Source organism: Phaethon lepturus, unplaced genomic scaffold (assembly GCF_000687285.1).
Source record: "Phaethon lepturus isolate BGI_N335 unplaced genomic scaffold, ASM68728v1 scaffold41431, whole genome shotgun sequence".
NCBI lineage: Eukaryota > Metazoa > Chordata > Aves > Phaethontiformes > Phaethontidae > Phaethon > Phaethon lepturus.
Genome location: NW_010516294.1, coordinates 18,133 through 34,610, shown reverse-complemented (window position 1 = coordinate 34,610; position 16,478 = coordinate 18,133). Strand labels below are relative to the sequence as shown.

Here is a 16,478-nt window from a genome sequence, read left to right as displayed (position 1 = left end):
CTCCCCTTTTCCCCATCAATATAGTTAACAAATCAAAAATTCTTTTTAGAGGTCTGCTGATGTTGTTGCTATACATATTAATACAATTCAGTGCGAAGTCATTGACCAGTAACACAGTTTAATATCCCCGATTGCACTGAGATGATCCAATTTAAGCAATGGTTTCTCCACCAGCTAAGTTTTCCAGCATGAATCTCTAAACTGGTATGAGAATAGAGAAAATATTCAATGTCTACCCTCTCAGTGGAACTGATTCTATGACTTGCATCCATTCTTGGGGTATTCTAGAATTTAAGGGTTCAAAATAGATTTGACAGTCAAATAATATTCGGCTTTACAAAGGACAATTATTTGCAGTAAAAATACTTTCTATATAAACATACACACAGCAGATCAAAGTCAACAGGCATTTCTTTATGGCTTTTTTCACTGAGGTACTGTTATAACATCCAGCAACAGGATGCAAGTGTTCATACAGTATGAACACCACATTCATAAGCTGTGCCACCAACTCATGACAAGTGGCAACAGACTGCAAATCCAGCATCACTGCAGGATTACAGAAAAAGTGTTCCCTGCTATGTGGAGGGTCTCAGTGCAAGCTACAGAAAGCCTCAAAGGCAACTGGCATAATGGGGAAAGTCAAAATGAAAGTCTCACTCTATTAAAAGGAGAAAAAACAGTCATGGCAAATTAGAGCCTCACAGTCAGGCCATTTCTTACAATTAACAGCAAACATTTGGGACATCATATTCCAAGGCAGCAAGGGCATATAATAGAGCAGCCACACAGACTTGAAATGTGTAGTTAAGCTCTTACATCTGATCCTTAAGCTAAGTGCACACACAGTCAAGCTACTATTATAATACCACACAAGGTGAAGTGCTGCAAGCCAAAGATGAACACTATCAGAAAAAACGAGGTTGACAAGCACATGACTTCAGCTGATGTCACAGTAGACAGAAAACCCCAGCTGAGCACAAGTTTATTCCTCAGCTGTAAAAAGCTTATTTGTGAATGCACATTTAGTTGCCCCTTCTCCTGCTTGTTTTTTTTTTTTGGGGGGGGGGGAATGCAATTTCTAGTCATAGTACTTCCAATCCTAGTATTTCTTTAGTGTAAGTGGAAGAGGTGTTATATTAAAAATGATTGTTGCTATATATATTTAGTATTCCACCTTCACATCAGAAAATAACGGGTGTGTTTGTTTTTTTTTTTAACAAAGTGGCCATATAGCTACTCTAGCCTAGACTTCTGCTTTTATTATACCTATCCTAAAAATGTGTTTCTGTAATAAATACTATTAAGAGTGAAATGGAAGTTCAAAATAAGATTATTAATCATGGTAACTAGTTCTTTCCAACAAAGTTTGTTGTTGTTTTTTTTTTTTAAAACCCCACGAACTGCAGATGCTTGAGTGAGTTCCTTATATGAAGATACAGCACAACATGTAAAACTCAGGAGCTTAGCCACATACAATTCATACTTGAGTTTATACACACTTTAGGACATATCACCACTTAGATCAACAAATTCATCATCCCTCTTGACCAAGTCATCTTCATCTTCCAAGTCTTTCCAGGTGCTGGTGGGTAAAGCTGGTTTGATAGACTGTCTCTGAAGTAAAGCAAATGGAAACAAGGATGACAAACGAGCAGAATTTCTCTGCATTGGAACAGAATGTACACCTCCAGAAATAACTTGACTATGTTCTTCATCCATTTTTACCTGCAAGCTTTGCACTTCCTCCATCAAGTCCAAAATCTTGGCAGCTGTAGCTATTGTGCCTCCACCATGAAGCTGGGCTTCAGGTATCCATCGTAAATACCGTTGTGCCCAGACTTTGATTTCAGGGCCATCGATGCAAGGTAACAGAAGACCATGATAGTCAACAGGTTTCCTATGCCAGCTATCATAAAATTCCCTGAAGCTATTAGGAGGTTCATCTGAAGAATTTATGAACTTGCCAATTCTTTTACCCAGAAGGTTTTTAATTAAATGATCCGTTTCCTCCCTGAAAAATCCTCTCTTCGTGGAAGATTTTGTTTGTGTCAATGGCAAAGAAAGTTGCCTTTGATGCTTTAAGAGGAAAGAAAAGAAAAATACACAGAGATAAATATTGATGGGACTTTAGAAAACATCTTAAGAGGAAGAAAAACAGAACTCGTATTGAGAAAATACAGGCAAAGTCACTTAAACACAGACACTGCTTTCCTATAGTCTACAGCTGTTACTCTTAAATGGCTACTAAACCAAATACTTCACACAGCATACTTAGTATTCCCAGATACCTTCCCTGCACTGTAACTATACCAATGAAGTAGCACTAAATACAGCATTTTCTTCTGAAAAAGGAGAATTCTTTGCATACATTCAAGTATTAGGCTTCCATGTTTAGTTTCAGCTAGCCACACAAATCGAAGAGCACTTGATTGAGAATTTTTTATCTAGTGGTTCTGCATTGCATCCCACCACATAGGAGTTCTCTGACTAATGCTGTAGATCATACTGACACTGTCTCACTTGAGAATGCAGATTCTACAGAACAGAATTTAACTAACAGGGATATTACAATTGAAAGAGGCTACTCAAAACAAACTTTTCTTATTGAATTTGTGCTACTTCCCAGTAATGAGGTGGTCCAGCCATAATCCTCCATACCCTAGACAGTTTTTGTTGTTGGTCCCCCTCCAAGGGCACGCACACGCTCCAATTACACTCAGACAAAATTATATAGGCAATTATAAACTTGTTACGTATTTCAGTGACATACTCCATGGAACAACAAAATAAATTCACTTCAAACATATCAGTGTAACTCAGCTGGATGTTAAGTCCCACAAGTTATCACTACACTTGCACAAAGGTATGAAGAAAAAACCTAGAAGTTCACAGCTATGCACAGGAACCGTAAAACAGTGATTTATAACTGAGGTGGGTGCAAACTGTATTCTTAAGATCCAGGTGAGCCTGAGGTGTACATGTATTTTGTCAAGTAAAAAAAACTTTGCACCAATACTTCCCCTGTAAGTACATTTGAAGCATGAGTTGTGCAAATATTTTTATAATTTAAAAAAATAGTTAAGCAACACATATCTTACTTTGAATCGTGCAGTCTTCCGTTGACTTTTTTCTGGTTTTGGCTTCTCTGCATAAAGAGGGTTGTTCAGGAAAGCCTGGGCCTTGGGGTCAAACTGCACAGACCAGTCCCACACAGTAAGAAATCTGAAAGGACCGCTTTCTGTCTTGAGGCTTTCACCACTCTGCCAAAGCAAACAGGTCACAATTAATACTGCTAGAAAGGAATTCTGACCAAGTCAAGGTGAAATGAAGAAACTGGCTTTTTATAGAAGAGGCCACAGAGTTGCAACAACACTCGTAACTTCTATGTATTTAATAGCTGAACATTATTAGATGCGAGTATAGCAACAAAAGGCTATCTATATATTATTCTCTAACTTCAGAGACTATGTCATTTCAACAGAGCAGTTAGCACCAAGAAAGTGTCTTTTCACAGTTGAAAATAAGATTAAATGATCTGAGGGAAAAAAGTTTTTAAAATTCGGTAGGAGATAGACACTTGGAATTCTTCAAATGCAGGGGGCATATTAGGACTGTGGAATAAACCTCTCCAACCTTCAAAAGTTAACTGCAGTTATGCAGCTCTACCAGTTTAAGTTTTATAATTAATGCATTATTTATATGCAAGACAATGATATTCACTTTTTTTAGTCTCTGTGCAGCCTTGCAGAGGATACTTCCATTGCTTCCAGCTTCTTAGGCTAGAGAAAAGCACTAACCAAACATAAATTGACATTCAGGAAATACTGATTTTGGAATAGAACAGAATATACTGTACAAGAGTTTTGTAGATAACTTATTCTGAAGGTCAGCAGGATATTCCTCTTAGGTTAAGAAGCTCCATTTTCATTGGAAAGCAATAAACATGAACCCATAGCCACGCACTAGAAGTAATATATTCCTGAGTTATTTTCCTTTTGTCATCATGAACTCCGAAGTCTGGAACTTGACTCCTTACACCCAAAGTTGCACTTATTCACGTTTTAAGGCACCACCCTTCAAGTCAGTATGGAAAAATGTGCTGCTAGGGAATCTTTTTTTTTGAGTGTTCCTCATTTTTTGGTCAAACCTGTTCTCCAAAGCATTGCATCCGCAAAACAACAAACCCTTACCACGTTAGTGTCTTTTTGATGTTGTGAGTTGAAGAAGAAAGTGCTAAAAATAGGCACATAGAGGCTGTCTGACAAGACAGTTAAGTAAGTTTCTGTGAACTCAAATGCTGGAGGATACTGTTGTACCAACTGCCAAACACAATTTAACAGGAGCAGAAAAACAGGAGCCTAAGTAAAGAAAATAGTGCATCAGTTTCAGAAAAATATACGTTCCACTATGCAGGCAATTTATTTTATATTATTTAGTGTCTCCAAATACAAATCTTAAAGAAAGCAATCAGGTTAACTACAGAATGGTTGCATATAACTTTGGCTGAACTCTGAAGCATCATCTGAGCCAACTGTTGACAGAAGAGATGAACGGTTTCTAACCTGACTTTGCACATATTAACTTGCTATGAAAGTTGCTGCTATGCAGCCTGTTAAAGCTAGCAAAGCAAAACTAGTTTATAACAGTTCTTGATCAGAATGATTTTGTTTACACTTATGACTTCCATTCTGTACAGGAATCTGATCTATTCCCAAATTATAAACAAAAATGGAGATGATGTGAGACTGCAACATTTATCAAGACAGTATAAGATTAAACTCTAGATGTGACAAGAACATACAATTCACTTGAGTTATTTCTATGGACACTACTACCATTTATCAGAGTTTAAGAGGACATGAGATACATGTCTTTCAAAAGAATCCAAGATTGAATGGGAAATTCTATATTCACTCCTTTTAGTTATAAAGACATTGCTGAACTCTGAACAGCAAACATAGCGACACTGTACAAAACATCAACCCATAGAACAAAATATAAAACTAAAGATCCACAGAGTAATTAGAACTTCTGGACTGACATCTAAATCCCTTATGCTGAGGAAACTTTTAAATAGCAAGTAAGGAAAGTAATAAAAAAATCATACCTCCTCTTTGTCGCTTTTATGTAAGTGGTTACAACGATCCAAAAAACAATGTCCTCCAATTACCCACTCCTTCTGAATAAGGCTCTGAAACCCTGACTTTGTTCTGCTGTAAGAATCCATCATCACTTGAACCAGACTAGAGATTACACAGCACAGATCAGTAGCACTCTCTTCTACAGAAGAGAACAGAAACCACATTGTCTACTAAGCCATTCCTAAAACTCTGGGTAAGAAAGCAAAGTATTTCAAGATCAGAGAAGCACACAATTTCTTGCAAGTGTTACACCATCAGACAGAAGTTAATCCATGTTTCCAGTACTTCCCTTTGTAAAAAGGTGAGGTTTCTTTTACACTTGTACTAGGGTAATACTTTGACAATAAAACCTACACAACCCAAGCTTTTAATATTGTAACTTTGATGCCTACATCCTTCAGTCTCCCACAATGCACACACTGTCCCTCCTGTCCTATGCTACCAGGTCAGATATCTGCCCTTACCCTTCCTATACTGCATGCATCTTTGTTACAAAGTGTGAAATTCCCTCCTGCTGCAACAGGCATTATTCACCCTTCAGGTGCCTTCTAGAAACATCTCTTCCCCATGCTAGGTTTCACAAATGAAGTGTGTGGAAAAAAACAACTAAATTATTAATCCAAAAATAGCTTAATGGTTAACATTGAGTTTGGGTTTACATGTCACTACTTTATTCAACTTAGGAAAACAAAGTGCTCAAGGTGTGTACAACAAGCATACTCTTTCATGTACCTTTATTAAAGAGACTCTATAGTATTCAGTGTGTATCTAGAACATAAAAACAACCTTTTCAACAGTTTTCATGCTCCACGTTCTTTGTGTAGATGCCCCACCACTCCCATTCCCCCTTCCCCTTAAAGCAGAGCAAAAAGTCTGGGAGATCTTTAACAAAATAAGTTAGGAAACAGGAACATATAAACAAGAGGTAGCACAACTCATGCCAATTTATCAGCAGCTTTCTCATTCACAACATCTTTCTCTTGGCCTGGAACTATGCTTACCATGTTTTTTTTTTAACTACAGGAAGCACTTCCAGGCTTGAGAGATTTAAGTTTCTGGTACTTTGAGTACTCTATGAATTCTATCTGCCTCTACAGTAATTGTAAACTTACAGCTTAAGCTACATCTAAATAAATTAAAAAGAAATTTTTAAAAACATTAAATAATCTCATTAAATTCTTACCTATAAGGAGAACATTTGTGTGCTGTCTTTCCAGACACTCAGCAACTTCTATTGCTTTCTTCAAGACTCGCCTGTTGTGGTACAGGAAAAAATAAGTGAACATTTTCATAACATTTTTATAATTAAGTTTCTTATATTAGTTTCCCCTAAAAGGGGTTAGAATATCATACTACTGAAACTTGACTAGTCCTTTAACACAACAAAAACCATGCTCAACTTGTGTAAAAGAAGTGTTTAGCCTCAAGAGTAAGCTTTCAAGAGGCCATCTTTATTTGGCCACTGGTCATGCATTTCCAGTTATCATCTTTGTATATCTGCAATACAATACTTTATTCTGGATCAATAGCAGCCATCACTCACACACATACTAACTAAAGTATTACAATTGCTGAGAGCCAGATCTTTATCCTGGAAAAAGTCATCCCCACACTTATGTTCTGATCTACTACACACTACATTTCTCCCAGAATCTGGTTATAAGAGGCAGAGGGAAGGATCAGCAATGAGATCTTGTTAACATGCAGACAAAACTTATTCACGATTATCATTACACAAGGAAAACTGAGTGGAATTAAAAGATCACATAAAACCAGATGCAATGCTGTTGGCTTCTAGACCCAACTCTATGAAGAGTTGATTATTTTCAGCAAAAGTTTACACACGAATTAGGATTCTTGCAACTGCTTACATCACTAATAGAAGCTGACAGTTTATTTTGTAAGTGTGGAGTTCTCAGATTCTTTGTTCTAGCATCTGGAATAGCTGAGAAGACATTCCTAACTGCAAGAGCCAAGAACAGGCTGATCTAGGAAGCAACTGGATCCAAGAATGGAAATGACCAGTCTCAAAACAATGTAAGGATAGCAGCTTGGGCTGGCACTTACTTTAAACTGCTTGTAATCTTGGTTATATCAATGCATTTCTCAACATACGATCTTCACTAGATCCTCTCATTAAGCATACATTTAAATTCTGGATTAAGGAATTGGTAACTATCAATATTTATTGATTGTTATTAAGAATAGAAAGAACTGAAGCTCACTGCAGAAGACTGCAGAAACACTTCATGGTAACAAGCTGATCACAGAATAAACTGGCAGACAATAGAGCTAGTACAAAATAACACTGAAAACAAAATCCCTCAGCATTGCACTATAACAAGCCTTAAGGTAGCCAACACCATTCCAACACTTACTCACTGTGGACTGCTGAGAGAAGAAAAAAGAACTTGAGGAACAATCAGGAGAGGAAGGGGACAAAACTGAGAACAACTGTCATTTTATAAATCTTTGGTGGGCTAACATCTTGAATACTGCAGTTCATCCCGTCCTAAAGGATATTACAGAAGTAGAGAGTACAGAGAAGAATGGCAAGGCTAGTCAGAGACATGGAATAGGTTTCATGCAAGAAACAAATAGGATTCTTCAGTTTGGAAAGGAGGTGACTAAGTGAAGGAGGGAATTTACTGGATCTTTAAGTTTTAATAGGTTTGCTGGAAGAGTTGTAATTGGAATGATCTGCTGCTTCTCACATCCTTTAATGTGGGAGACTTAACACAAGCCTGTAAAAATACAGTCTCAAATTATAAAAATAAGGAGACCATAAATCTGTCTTAATTTTCTTTCCTACTGGAGATAAAGAATGTAGTCATATTTCAAAAAAACTAGCTAGAAAACCCACTACAAATGGACTTAACAAAACAGTTTGAAACCCAGAAAGTTACAGATATAGCAAACCTGATTATCTCTAGCCAGTTTGTGCTCTCCAGTAGTGAAAACCATTTCACATCAGTTGCCCAGAAGTCTGTACTGTTATCTGCAAAAAAAAAACCAAAACAAAACAAAAAATTGTTTTGTTCGCATATATGTAGAGCTAATTAACAGCCATCCTTTGTACTACTCTTCAGCTATGAACTGTTATAAAAGAACTGATACTAAGGAGTCAGTAAATTCTAATCACTGTCAAAGTCAACACCCTATACTAAATGAGGAAATAAAGTAATCCTACAATCACCGGTGAAGTTTTACAGCACCATAGGCTTTTAGAAATAAATGCTGTAGGTTCATAGTAACCAAACCAAGTAAATAAACTTGTTGACAAAATGGGAAAAGAAAAGAAAAGAAGTTTAATTCAGAGATGGTTCTTCCAACTTCCAGTTGCCTTGACTCTAAAGCATGATCTACATAAAACTTAACATAAAGAGGCTGGATTTTGAAAGTCATTACCATTAGAGCCAGAAACACAAATGGGTTTTAGAAGGGGATTACACAAATTTATGGGATGTAAAACTACCTGAAAAAGGTTGTGAACAGTTTTCACTGTTTAGGCATTAAAATACATGAAAAAGGGAATAGCTAAGATAAACCAGGAGGCCAAGTGCAATACCACAAAGTCTTTAAACTCAGTGAATTTCATTAGGATTTTTGTAGCTCGTTAAATACAACCTAAACCTCTATTGCTTTTATTTCTACCAAAGCTAACATTCAGAAACTGGAAAGCTCTCAAGGTGAGAGCGTTCAATTCAATTAAAACCAGAATAGATTACCTTTCCTGCATAAGGCACAAACCTTGAGGCCCAAGTTCTATGACAGTTCTACTATTGAGAAACAACTGAGATACATCACACTTCCTTCCTTCCCTACTCTCCCCCAAAAAGCTTCAATTCTGCATGTTTCTGTATAACTGCTTTTCACCTCCCAAAGTCTCTCCAATATGCTTCCCATGTTTACTTCCAATTCATACTCACTTCTGTCTTGTTTCCTGCAGCTTGCATGTATGATCCTCAAATACACAGGCATTTATCTACTTTGTTCCTGTAGCTGTTATGCCTCCATGCCTGCTTGTGCCTCTCATTCTGTTCATTACACATTAAAAACAATTTAAAAATCTATCTTTCCTTAATGCATTTCACCCTAGCCATAGAAACTAGTTCGCCACAAAATAAGCATTAGCATGCATCCTCAAAGCTCCCTAGTCAGTTCTGTTCACATTAGAGGTAGCTTTCTCCAGTCTTTTCTGATTAACATCTTCAAATTCAATTCCAAACGTTAAGTATGACGCCCTTTTAAGTATGTCATTACAGTACTTCAAGTAAGGTACCTTTTACTCCTCAGTTCACCCTCTTTCCATCTGAGTTTTAGAATATTCCCTTGCACTCAAATCTCATGTTTCATTTAGCCTGACATTGCTATTTGAAAAACCTGCCCATTCTGAATCAAGGCAAAATTATAGTACCAATTTCTAGTCCTTCAAAACCACAAAAAAGATGATGCCAAGAAAAAGGGACTTCTGTCTTTTTCCTGTACAGTAATGGGCTTTCATCAATAGCGATAACATTTATATTCCATACTGAAGTCTTCTTTAGTTCTTTTACATTATGGATAGTGTAGAAGACTTTTTCTCCAAAAAGCTGAGTAGCCATATTAAGCATGGCTGTTTGTTTTGTTCAGTCACACTCAACCACAGTTAGACTTGACCACCTGTATGCAGGCCTCTGCAAACAATTGCTTGGTCTGGCAGTTCTCCCCCAAAGTCATCTCCAAGTCAAAACAGGAACTTCTTTTTAAAGGCACAACAAAACACTTGCAGCTTGTTTCACCCCTTAATCAAGGTATTTTGCTTAGTAACATCACAATAGTGAGCAAGCTTTCTCTTCCTCCCTATATTCTAGGACAATGAGAAATACTCCACTGGGACTTGAGAACTGAAGTGTTCAAAGTCTCATTTATGGTACATGGGGAAGTGCCATAGAATAAGACTTGTGAGCAGTCTAGTAAAGCCAGCATCTACCTTTGCAACATTTCCAATAAGACAAACAGTTTAAGAGGATATAAGCTTTCCCCATCAAAATCTTCTTTCAAGCAGCTACCTACTACTGTGGTTTCTGTTTTGCTTAATTAGGATTTTTATAACTGAAACTTCAGTTTTGGCATGTGTTCAGGAAATTTACCCAAATTTCAGGAATTTACCCAAATCAAATTAACTAGGCACATACAGAACAAAAATAATGGTTAATGTGTAAGACTTTGAAAAACAGTACTAAGACAGTAAATTCCTGTAAGATGAAGAAAGGCTGAGAGAGTTGGGGTTGTTCAGCCTGGAGAAGAGAAGGCTCTGGGGAGACCTTATTGCAGCCTGCCAGTACTGAAAGGGAGCTTAGAAGAAAGATGGGGACAGACTTTTTAGCAGGGCCTGTAGCGACAGGACAAGGGGTAATGGTTTTAAACTAAAAGAGGGTAGATTTAGACTGCATCTAAGGAAGCAATTTTTGACAATGAGGCTGGTTAAACACCAGCCCAGGTTACCCAGAGAGGTGGTAGATGCCCCATCCCTGGAAATATTCAGGTCATGGATAGGGCTCTGAGCAACCTGACCTAGGTGAAGCTGTTCCTGCTCATTGCAGGGGGGTTGGACTAGATGACCCTTAATGTTCCCTTCCAACCCAAACTATTCTATGATTTTCAAGAAATGTAAGACAATGCTACAATGACACTACTGAAATATGCAATATTTCCTGAGGGATGTTGTATGACTTAAATTCAAGCTTTGTCCTTTTTCCTATAGGAGGGTAAATTACCAGAAACTACCTGAAAATATAGGTAATTATTTTTAGCTAAGTAGTATGAAAGATCCACTGTGGATTTGACAGTGTATTCTAAACAAAATCTTCAACATGAAACTCTGCCAAATACCTCACACCTTAAGCTTTTCTTCAGAATATCACTGAAATCTTTACTGCATATTTATCAGAAACCACTCATACTAATTTGTAATCAATAACAATTTACCAGCTAAATTCCATGTATAAAACCAAGAGGACTTGGACACTGTCTGTAGGCTACACTGCAAATACACAGCTCCTCAGTGGTTATCAGATCCATTATGTCCAACATCAATAGCCATATGTGAATGGCCCCAGTGTTCAGCAAGCCACCAGACAGAGGTTATTGCAACATTTACCCTCCTTATCTTGTAGAAGACCCACTGTCCAAAATGGTCCAATGGCACACTGAACAGTTTTTCATGCCAGGAGGTGAGGTCAAAGTACTGTTTCATGACAGCAAAATAGTTAAGGAGCCCCAGTAAAGAGTCTGAAAGCCTAGATTATACTAGGCTCCCATTTTTACTCCTTTCAAGTGGACTTACTATCTATAGTAGTCACATTTAGCCCTACAGCCAGAGCGGCAGAATTTTAAGCAAGCTCACACTTAATGTTCTGAGGTGTGACTAGTTTGTAACAAAAGCTAAGGCAAAAATTAATTAGCATTTAGTTTCAACTCTTGACATAGCACAAAGGCTTAAAAGGTTAGCATTTAACATTCAATTTCAATGGACCACAGAAGATTCTAAAATCTCTCCCATAACTTTCAATCCAACTAACATTTGAACTCTACAGTCACTCTTTAAAAGTAATTTTCAGATAATGAGACTGCTTAACAAGAGGTAGCAAGTCTAAGAACTACAAATCTCCATTAACATAGTCATAAGCACAGTCTTCAGTTACATGTTTAAAAGTCTGCTTCTAACCACTGCCAAAAGCAAGACACCAGTCAAGAAAAGGACTGTATTCATGAGATGTAAAACAGCACTGTCATGCTTTGCAGCTCAGTCACTTCAGAGAAAAAAGACTAAAGTTTGACTTACCTATCAAAAACAGCTGTTTAAATCTTGTGTATGCAGTCTGGATATCTTGCAGAGATGGAAGGCTGCTTGACAAGTCGTCTGTCTTCAGGAGTTCATACGGAGGTTTGCTAATTGTCTTATAGATTCTAAATCAAATCATCAAGAAATTAAAGCCTTCTGCTTCACAAGTCAAATAATGCACCAGCTTTTATCACTGAAGACAAAGTTAATAGGCATGGTTTGGGAAACAGCTGTAAGATGAAAAGATACACGCCCTGGAAAGCTAATGGCCTCCATGCATTTTTAAATACTGGCTGGAAGCTGGCTTACAAGCTTATGACTAGTTTTGCTTCTCTCAACTGTTACACTCATAAATTGGTATTTGTGCAGTTATGAAAATTACAAGCATTGCTTCATTTTTCCTACTGCTTCTTTAGTATTGTCTTCACTAGACACACCAAAATTACTCTACTAGCAGGCTATTTACAGGTGAATCAAGAAAGAGGAGATGCATAGAAATACCCAAACCTTCCAGACACCATTCTTCCTGACTTTTACCAACCAAATTACATTCTGATACTTAGCTGCCATGCCTGCTCATGAAACACATAAATAAAAGATGAAACAGTTTGGACTCAAACCAGATAGTATACCTGCCTTGTACTTTTCTATGTATCTGCCAATTTTTTCCCTAGGAGGAAAGGAAAAAATACCAGGCCAGATGAAGCTTTGGTTTTGTCCTGGTTTCAGCCAGGGTAGAGTTAAGTTGGGACGAAGAAGGAAGGTGTGGAGAGACAAGACATTCGGAGTTATGGCATCTGTCTTCCCAAGAAACCATTACACATGATGGAGCCTTGCTTCCCTGGGGACGGCTGAACACCTGCCTGCCCATGGGGAGTGGTGAATGGAGTCCTTGTTTTGCTCTGCTTGCGTGCGCGGCTTTTGCTTTACTTATTAAACTGTCTTTATCTCAAACCATAAATTTCCTCACTTTTACTTTTCTGATTCTCTCCCCCATCCCACCGTGGGAGAGTGAGCGAGCGGCTCCGTGGGGCTTAGTTGCTGGCTGGGGCTAAACCATGACAGGTTTGGACCCAAAGTATCACCTCTCATTCAGGCTCCAGAGCCCACATGAATATCAGCTTAGTAAATACCTCTGTGGTCAAGATTGGGGAAAGCTGCTCTAGCTTATACTTCAGAAGTGAAGCCTTGCAGGCATTTGCCCAGAGAGGACAAGATTACTTGCTTCCTTTATGTTGTAGCACAGAAGCCTGCTTTAAGTGACAACTACAGGAGTTCACATCAGAAATGCCGGTTACTAGACCTACTGAAAGATGCATCAGCTGAAAGATTTGAGATAAAGCAATCATTGGTCAATTACAATACTTCTTCCAAATTGAAGTAAACAATTTGTGCTAGAAGATCTGGCTCTAAACAACTTTGAGTAGAAGAAGCTGTGAATTGTAAATATCTGCTGTGTGCTTGAGTTCAGACAACTATTACAATGGCATGTTAACACACCCTTATGAACAATTTGTAGATATTTTTAAGTATTAGTGTTTAACCACCAGTACTTCATAGCAAAGAAAACCACCGATACTGCCCCAAGTTCAGATGGCCACAGACAATAGGTGAGACAATATCAGTTGATGCATTATTACAGCTTACTGCTAGTTCTACTTACTGTCACACTATGAAACAGCATTACAAAGAGCTGTAAGTCATGTAAACTTCCCCATTTCAGGGGAAAAATATTAGAGGATCTGCAGGAAGGGTCAAAAGCCTTTCCCATGCAAGTATAATTAATTTTAAAAACAAAAGAGGTTTTAAGAGCCTTATCAAGCTATTTTCTGTTAGTTCTGTGTGATTAACAGGTTCTCCATCTATGAGATGGAGAGAAGGAGCTAGTGGTGAAGCAGTACAAATGGTATATATTAGCCTGATCTAACAGCTGGCCACTAAGAAGTTCTCTCCAGGACACCCAGCAGATTAAAAAAAGCCAGAAAAAAAACAAGAGCAACAAGCCATTGCCATAACTCTCAGCCAGGCAGTTGTGATCTTCCCCTTATGTTAACTTTGCCATTTTTCAGACTCTGAGCTAATTCAGTTCCCTAACTCTGCTGATGCAAAGCACTGCCTGCCATCACATCTGAAAGGAGCAGTAGTGAACTGCTAGATTGTCTCAGGCATTTTTGATCACTTTAGATAGTCATTTAAGAACACAAATCTTGTTCTGAGAAGACAATAAACTTCAGAGGTTTAAAACTCAGCTTGCAAATTCACATTTAGAGATGGAGTCTAGACTTCACTTACTTCCAAACACAATTGAGCCCATCAGCTAACGAATCTTTAACGGTACTTAAGACCTACAGGCTTTGGTGCTGCTATACCTAATAACAAGCCACACTGTACAGAGATTTATCTGATCTAGATATGTATTTCCACAAATAAGCTTTCAGTGATATTACAGTCCCACACAACTGACCGATGCTGTTAGGCCAAGGGCTTAAACCCATTCCACTACAGAAAACTACTTTTAGATCTAGAACTTGTTTCCTGATGTGTGCAAGCCTAAAGATATAGCATATATGGAAAAAAGAGAAGCAAGGTCCATACCAAGCAAAGTGTTGTGGACAGAATAGCTATTACTGACCCATCCAAGAAGGCTTTTTGCATTTGTGAAGTGCTGTCATCCTGTTCTTTGGGAAATGCAGACATTTTGAGAAGAGCAGCACCATTATGGCAAGACCAACACCAAACCTGCAGAAAGACATTTACCAGGTGATAAAATTGGTAAACTGTCCCACACAAAGTATTTGCTTAAGTGACTGAGTGATTACCAGAAATTTCTCCATGCTGCGCTTTACTGAATTTTTGGTGTATTCAGCAAACCCATCAGTAAAAGCAAACTTCTACAATCTCACCAAAACTACATGCCTCAGGACACTGTTATCACTTGCAAGTTTTAAGTTAAGCTTCATACAGGCACAGGGAATATAAAATGCCAGATTATATAACAATATTACTTTCTCAACAGTGGTCACAGGTGAAAAAATTGATCAAAATGTCTATGGCCAAATTATGTTGGAAGATATGCCACAGCAAGATGGCTCTTTTAAGTAACTTTTATATGTTAACCATCAGTTTCTCCATACAGATAATAGCAGTGTTTTTCTTATAATTCAACCTTGAGATAACTCACAATAGATACTGTCATGCCTCTCCATGTGAGCTACACATAAAGAGTCATCTAGGCATATGAAATAAGATATTAAACAAGAACTCCACAACTAAATCAGATCATATAGTTACAAGTATTCTTTATATCAAGTCAGTCCTCAAAGCTTCTTACTTCCCTTTACACATAATTTATTGACTCACACCTACTGCTTGAACCTCTCAAGTTGATCTTTAAACTCACTTGGAAGCTGGGAGTCAGAATCATTTTTATCAGAAATATTACTCAAGTCAAATCAGGAAATTAAGACTTCTGCTACCAATTTACAGTAGCCAAGAGGTGCACCTCAGAAGGATGCAGAAACCTCACAGTCATAAAGACTGCCATCTCAAACTGATTTAATATGGTCAAGCTGTTTTGACAGTAGCTCTCCAAAAAGGATTTGGAAATAATTGGAAGAGTTCTACAAGGCCTCTGAACAATGCAAGATGCAATTAAAAAATAATTTATGTTTCTGTGTAACAGCCACTGTAATTTGTCTGGTTGACAATCTGAGAAAGAGAACCAAATTATTTTGATCTTCACTACCTGAAAGGACAAACTGGGCAGGACAGTACAGCACTGTCTTCTCCATGGACTAAATCTCAGAGCATGAAGTGAATATGGTTTTTCTTGGCAAACTTGATGGACATGCAGCAACTAAGGCAAGACCTCGTAAGTGAGGTTACTTTGCGCCTTGTTTCTATCTACGCTGTCTTACTGGTTCTTGAACTCTGGTATGAGGTAGGAAGCCAAACCCAGCTTGCTACAGGACACAAAACAGTATCTTTAACTTCATTTTCTGCTGAGACTGGTAGGACTAGTTTTTCAGCTAGGCTGCTTGGCTTTGAAAAAATGCTGCATCATCATGGGCATACTACTCACCAGTAGTCAAGCTAGGCAACTGAAGGTATTCAACTCTATCTGCACATTCATGGTCTTCACTTCGATATCCAAATAGCATTTCAAACCCTATATCCTGCCCCAGCTAGATGCCAGTCAGTACTCAGTCTAATGAAAAACAGGCTGGTGTATAGACAGACTAGTAGTATATGAAGACTATAGGACATTAGACAACTGATATAAGTAAATGAGGGCTGTGAACCCCCATTTTGCTTTACACTGTTTAAGGGGAATAGTGAACACTTTGAGCACCTCTCCTTCCAGCATCTATTTCTCTTCCTATTGATGACTAGGTGTAAGTGTGAGCTGTTAAAAACAAGTTCTAAAAATATGCAGTAACATCTGAAATGCTCATTGAAATTATGTCTTCTCCATAAGATTTCTTACCCTCAGCCATATAAATATACTC

At 37.9% G+C, this 16,478-nt stretch overlaps 1 protein-coding gene across 1 annotated transcript in view; it reads right to left on the bottom strand.

Annotated features, from left to right (window-relative positions):
- Positions 1-1,403: 1,403 nt before the first annotated feature.
- MTMR12 (myotubularin related protein 12) overlaps positions 1,404-16,478 on the bottom strand; it is a gene marked incomplete at its 5' end in the record, with an annotated part of 25,023 nt that continues 9,948 nt past the window's right edge. The window contains 8 exons of the mRNA XM_010296012.1: positions 1,404-2,079; positions 3,102-3,263; positions 4,194-4,361; positions 5,111-5,283; positions 6,328-6,398; positions 8,064-8,142; positions 11,971-12,095; positions 14,603-14,710. Coding sequence (XP_010294314.1) covers positions 1,504-2,079; positions 3,102-3,263; positions 4,194-4,361; positions 5,111-5,283; positions 6,328-6,398; positions 8,064-8,142; positions 11,971-12,095; positions 14,603-14,710 — 1,462 coding nt within the window. The remainder of the gene's footprint in view (positions 2,080-3,101; positions 3,264-4,193; positions 4,362-5,110; positions 5,284-6,327; positions 6,399-8,063; positions 8,143-11,970; positions 12,096-14,602; positions 14,711-16,478) is intronic.